Below are 6,241 nucleotides of genomic sequence, written 5' to 3'. Positions count from 1 at the left end.
TAGCAGGGAGAGGGCCAAAAGCCATTTGTAAGCATGTGTCAGTTTTGTGCTATGCTATACTCAAATTCCGAGATCAGAATGTATGGCTAATTAAACACACTCCAACACAAAAAAAACAAGTATGGCATGCACCTAAAAAAAATAAACTTGATGTTTCACCACAAAAAGCAGAGAACCTTTCGTATGAAATATCAGAATACAATGTTTGCAAAAAAAAGAAAAGAAGTATGTGCTATGATCCAAGACCACAGTCCTCTAACAGTCTAGAAAAGGAATGGGCTGCAACAGTCAGAAATAAAGTTATTAACTACTGTTCATTATCACAGAAAAGAATAGGATTGTCTGGAATTTTGGACAGTGCTAACATGAAAGATGTGATACATGACCATGATTACCTACCCTTTCCTTTACATCATCAACTTATCCTTAATAAAATAACAGTAAGCCACCTATTCCAGATGAATTTATTCATTATAGTAGCTAATACTTGTAATAAGATTGTACTATTGCAAGCGAGGTAGTGAATGAGTCAAGTGAAATTGTAGACCTGGGTTCGATTCCCAGCTCGGCCACTGGAGGGCTTGGTCAATTTTTCTTCAGTATATAACATCTATTCAGTTTACATTGTAGATGTTTTTTAGGTTAATACCTTAATACTTTCCTTACACTTTGCTCCTAACAGGTAACTACTGACTCAGCAAAGGAGATTGAAAAGAAAACAAAAAATCAGACTATGACAAAGTTATGGCATACAGAACGATCTTTTCGTGTGACTGCTTCAAGAGTCGGTGAGATTTGTAAATTTACTGCTAAAAAGGACCAGGAAAAGTATGCACAAAGCCTTATATGTAATAAGAAAATAGTAAGCAGGGCCTTAGAATGGGGCAAGTCTATGGAAACCACAGCAATAGAAGCATATGAGGTGAAAACTGGTAAAAAAGTAGAATGTTGTGGTTTATATGTTTCTGTGCAGTACCCTTTTATTGGAGCTTCTCCTGATGGATTAATTGAAGATAACAAACTTTTAGAAGTTAAATGTCCATATTCCATAAAGGATGAAATAATTGGATGTAACAATTATTTGCATGTAGAGCATAATTTGGGGTATTTGCAACTAAAAGAAACAAGCAACTATTATTATCAAATCCAAACACAGTTACTTGTCACAGGTAGAGATAGTTGTGATTTATTTATATGGACCAATTGTGATGAAAAAATAATAAATGTTAACAAAAATGATTCATTTATACAAAATATTATAATACCTCGAGTAAAAGATTTCTACTTCCAATTTATGTTGCCACAGATAGCAATGAATATGTATGAATGTTAATAATTTTGATAGTACATGTAAGATTCTATGTGATAAAAATAAAACAAAGTTTAATTTTGTATTTTTGTTTTTATTATTTAACAACTAATTATATTTTAATATAGCAATAAGGTAAACCATGTAATGTGATCATGAATGAACAGTACTGTTAAAAGTGACGGTAAATAAATGAAATTAAAAAAAACATGTTTTACCTTATGATATTATTTTTGAAATTAGTTAACATAAAACATACAAATATAATTCTACCTGCTAAAGGCACCAATTTTGAATCTAGCTTGCCGCTTAAGATCTTAAAAGTTTTAGCCAAACCAATGACCCTTTCAACGTGTATCCGTTCTGATGAATTTTTTTTTGATCTTCTGAGTTGAGAAGTCTCAAATTGTCCATCAGTATTTTTTAAAAATTCTGGTACATTAACTGTAACATCTTTATGGCACACTAGGTCTTGGACATTAAAGCCACGGTCACTAAGAATGATATCATTAGGTTCAAGTTTATCAATAAGTCCACATTTTTCAAACAGTTCACGATCACTCGTAGACCCACCATATGCATCTGATACAAATGTAACGCAGCCTGATGCTGAAATTCCAACTAAAACTTTTAGAGTATTTGCTGATTTGTAAGTGGAATATGTAAGCTGTTGGGTAAGTGGATTTTTGGGCTTCTCTATTTTTATTTCCGTGCAATCTACTATAACTGTGCATGGATTAATCTTGCCGTAGTACTTCATATTTTTATCTATGCATTGTTTTGGCACCCAAACTTTCAACTCTTTCAATTTATAATATAAGTAATTGACCCATGTTATAAAAATGTTGCTTAGTACTGTTTTATTAACCTTCAATCGAAAGGAGAGTTCTGTAAATAACATGTTCCGGCGTAATTTAATTAATACTAGAAGAAATTGATCACATGGGTTTATAAACGGCACCTTTAATGTTTTCATTTTAGGATAATATTTTAAACTATTTACTTCATCACCAAAAATAGTAAATATGAATTTTATATGTTCATAATCTTGGAAACCAGTATAAAACTGTATTTCGGCCGCATTGGTTACATCCAGCACATTCCCAATTGAAGATTCTTTACTTTTTTTTTCATGTTTAGGACATTCTTCAAGCGTTTTGAGATCATTACCTTTGCCTAAATCACATTGGATTCCAATATCTTTCTGTTTTTCCTCAAACTCAATTTCCACTTCGCAGCAGTTAGTAGTTTCCATGAGGAAGGTGCCATCTTTCTGTTTTTCATTGTTAATGTGTACTTGTGCACGGATTTTTTTTTTCATTTCGCGCCAAAAGTCTTTGATATCGCTCCTTTTTCTTCGGATGACTAGAACTTTGTTCATTCCATGGGAATTGACTTGGCACTGCAATTTTTTTCAACACAGGTCTGGCTGAAATAGTAATTAAATAAATATACAATGTTATAGTTAAGTATTTTTTGATAAGGCAAGAACTAAAAATGTTGGCACTACATCATTGAAGGTTGGTCGAGCATTGAGACAATCAAAGTGATTAAGCAAAGTTTATTATTAATATTGAAAAGATTCTTACGATTTTCCAATACTGAGTCCTTCGGTAGCTCGTAATCGTCCGCCGTAAAGTGGCTTTTACAAACGAGGCTATTTTTCGTTGGACTAAATTTATCTCTGCGAATGGCTACAAGCCACTGTTTCAATCGGATTTTATCTCCCGTAGGGAACTTATGCCCTCCTGTTTTATTTGCACACATAGGCACTGCACAACACTGTGGCATATTAGAAAACAATATTCCTAAAGTAATGATTTTAAGAATAAATAAACCAAAAAATACGTAGAAAATTACAATTCGCGTATGTATTTGACAGTTGTTGTACCTGACGCAACAGTGCTGCCATCTCACGGGCACCGTTTCAGAAAACCCTCATTGTCACTTAAAACTACGTGCAGCGCTTAAGTGCCAATTACATCCACACTATATCAGGCCCGAATTCGGGCCCGAGCAAATGTATTTTCCGTTTTACGGAATAGCAGCACATCGTTTACAATATTTGAAATGTAAAAAAATGGTTCATAAATATGCGAAAATATGAAACATTGAACATTTTTGACAATTAGAGACAAAGTACCTATTTTTTACATTTCAAATATTGTTAACGATGTGCTGATATTCCGTGAAACGGGAAACGATTACCAGCCCCGAATTCGGGACTGATTTCGGGCCCGAAATCGGGGACAGTGGATGTAATTGGTGGCGATTTAGACCTATAGTGTAAGATCGCAAAGAGATCTCTAGGTCAAGCAATAAGAAGGTATATATCAGTATATATGGAAAAACCCCCTCTACCCCTCGGCTCAAGGGTTACGGCCTGGAACTTGTGATATGGTTCACCTCCTAACTAATCCAAACAAAGTTACAAAGTCAAAATTTGTGTTCTAAGCATTTCCCTCTACAACTTACTCCTTCTTTGCGGTAATGAATAATATGAACTTTTTTGTTCGATTAGGAGTTTATTGTGAAACAAGTTTCATTGAAGGACTTCAGTTTGTATTAAGTACTTAAAATTCCAAAATCAATAGTGAAAATCTTCAGCACAACTTTTTTTTCAACAAACCTTAAATTGCCGCCAAAGCAAACCTTTAAAAAAAGTAAACCAGTTCTCGCTGGCAAAAAAAAACCTTAATAAATAACAAACTTATAATAAAATTAAATCTGCTGTAATACCTAATATTATCAACAATATTTTGAACATTCTAATTGAAATAAGATTATTATTCTCCCATCCCCTCCTTCCTTATGGAGCCTTGTAAATCTAATTAATGTGATTTTTAAAAATACTAGTCCGTCCTCAATGTGATCTCATTAGATAAGTAAACTTAGGTACGATTAATTATAGCTCCTAGCAATAATTTAAAATCTATCATCTAACTGTAACTGCAGTATAGTGACCTCACCCTATACTATATCCCTGGGTGCCTAGCCAAGGTGTCAATCGCTTGTGCTACGACAAAGAAACGTTTTGTGTCTATTTAGACTTCCATATTAGTGCGACAGTGACAGTTGCGTTTCGTTCGCTACGGAGCGTAAACGATTAGCATGTTGGCTACGCAAGTAAGCGATGCACAATCGCCATCGAATATATCGGAACGGCCAAGGTGATCACAAATAACTGAACAAAGCCTATTATCGAGACATTAAAGTCCATGTTCAGATATCATTGAGCACCTTGGGCGCTCTGATATATCTGGTCTGATGGCAACTATAAGTATTACACCTATGAATTATCTAAAAGTTCATAAGATGTCATAAAACTCATAAAATATAATAATTAATAAATAAGTAAATAAATAAATATTATAGGACATTATTACACAAATTGACTAAGTCCCACAGTAAGCTCAATAAGGCTTGTGTTGAGGCTACTTAGACAACGATATATATAATATATAAATATTTATAAATACTTAAATACATAGAAAACACCCATGACTCAGGAACAAATATCCATGCTCATCACACGAATAAATGCCCTTACCAGGATTTGAACCCGGGACCATCAGCTTCGTAGGCAGGGTCACTACCCACTAGGGCAAACCGGTCGGCAAAAAGTACCTAATCAATATATGGTATAAACAAATAAGTAGGTACTGAAGTACCATTGCTCATTATTAGGTTTTTTCTAGTGTTTTCTTCGTTTTATAAAAAAAGCCACTGAATAAGTAATTCACCCTATCGCGATAAAACAAATTTGAAATTTGTTCTCTATCGCTTTATTATATGCAAGAGCGATAGAGAGACACAGATACTTAACGTTTTTAATTTAATTTTATAAAATTGAAATTTCTCTATCTGCCTTTGGTATTCCACCCGTGACACCCGTCCATTTTCTTGTCCCAATGTGTATTTGCATCTCAAATTTTGCTTAACGAGAGAGTGAGACGCAATGCACATTGGAAAGAGACATTGAACAGTGGAAAAGGATGGCATCCTTACGGATTGAATTGTTTTGTGGTTTTGAGTTTTCCAAGAAACGAAACCAATACATGGTTCATTAAAAATACAGATTGTGTTAGAAAATGCACTTTAAAGATGGCCACAGACATCTCAAACGCTTATCATCACATCCTATTTCTATGCTAATGGCACAGGTATTTAGACTTAGTACTTTAAGTATTTTAATGTACACTTTTTAAAATATGTTGCGCATTATTTGCAGTGTTCCTTTTGATTAATAAATAAATATGTACTTAATAATAACTAAAGTACCTACACTCCATAATTAGGTTTCTTGAATATTAGAATTATGGTTAAAATTATTATTTAATTGTAAATAAATACGAATCAATCAACATTCATTACATTTTGTATTTTTATTTTAATTAAATTTTTATTTTAGCGCCCTCTTTCGATATATTTTAGATTCACAGTAATACCCCACCTGGCTATACGTCGTAAAGATTAATCGCGCCATCTACTAAAAATACTGTGAACTACTAAGAGGCTAAAATACAAAAAGTTTAATAGCGCCATCTACATGAACTTTTGATAACCATAGCATGCACTGAAAAATGAGGTGACAATGTTGTCATGCATTTCATCTAGGAGGCGCTAGATGGCGTTATAAGTAAAAAAATTTAGCGCAACCTATTGAAAATATAGAAAACTAAAACGAAAGCACACATGCTAGAAAAAAGGTTGTCATCCGTTTCTTCTTGAAATCGCTAGATGGTGCTTATACATAAAACTATACCTATATTTAAAATATTGAAATACTATGTTTTTAGGGTTCCGTAGCCAAATGGCAAAAAACGGAACCCTTATAGATTCGTCATGTCCGTCTGTCTGTCCGATTCTGTCACAGCCACTTTTTTCCGAAACTATAAGAGCTGTACTGTTCAAACTTAGTAAGTGGATGTA

General features: G+C 33.6%; 1 protein-coding gene across 1 annotated transcript; it reads right to left on the bottom strand.

Annotated features, from left to right (window-relative positions):
- Positions 1–1,428: 1,428 nt before the first annotated feature.
- On the bottom strand, positions 1,429–2,571 carry LOC133531788 (uncharacterized). The gene has a single exon (XM_061870185.1). It carries the CDS (start codon positions 2,562–2,564, stop codon positions 1,524–1,526), a length of 1,041 nt encoding a protein of 346 aa, XP_061726169.1. The 5' UTR covers positions 2,565–2,571; the 3' UTR covers positions 1,429–1,523.
- Positions 2,572–6,241: the final 3,670 nt, after the last annotated feature.

This window comes from Cydia pomonella, chromosome 25 (assembly GCF_033807575.1).
Source record: "Cydia pomonella isolate Wapato2018A chromosome 25, ilCydPomo1, whole genome shotgun sequence".
NCBI lineage: Eukaryota > Metazoa > Arthropoda > Insecta > Lepidoptera > Tortricidae > Cydia > Cydia pomonella.
The sequence above is the reverse complement of the archived record's forward strand: the minus strand, read 5'-3'. Positions and strand labels throughout refer to the sequence as shown.

Coding starts and splice junctions, on each gene's coding strand:
- LOC133531788 (XM_061870185.1), bottom strand. CDS start 2,564: ATGGAAACTACTAACTGCTGCGAAGTGGAAATTGAGTTTGAGGAAAAA.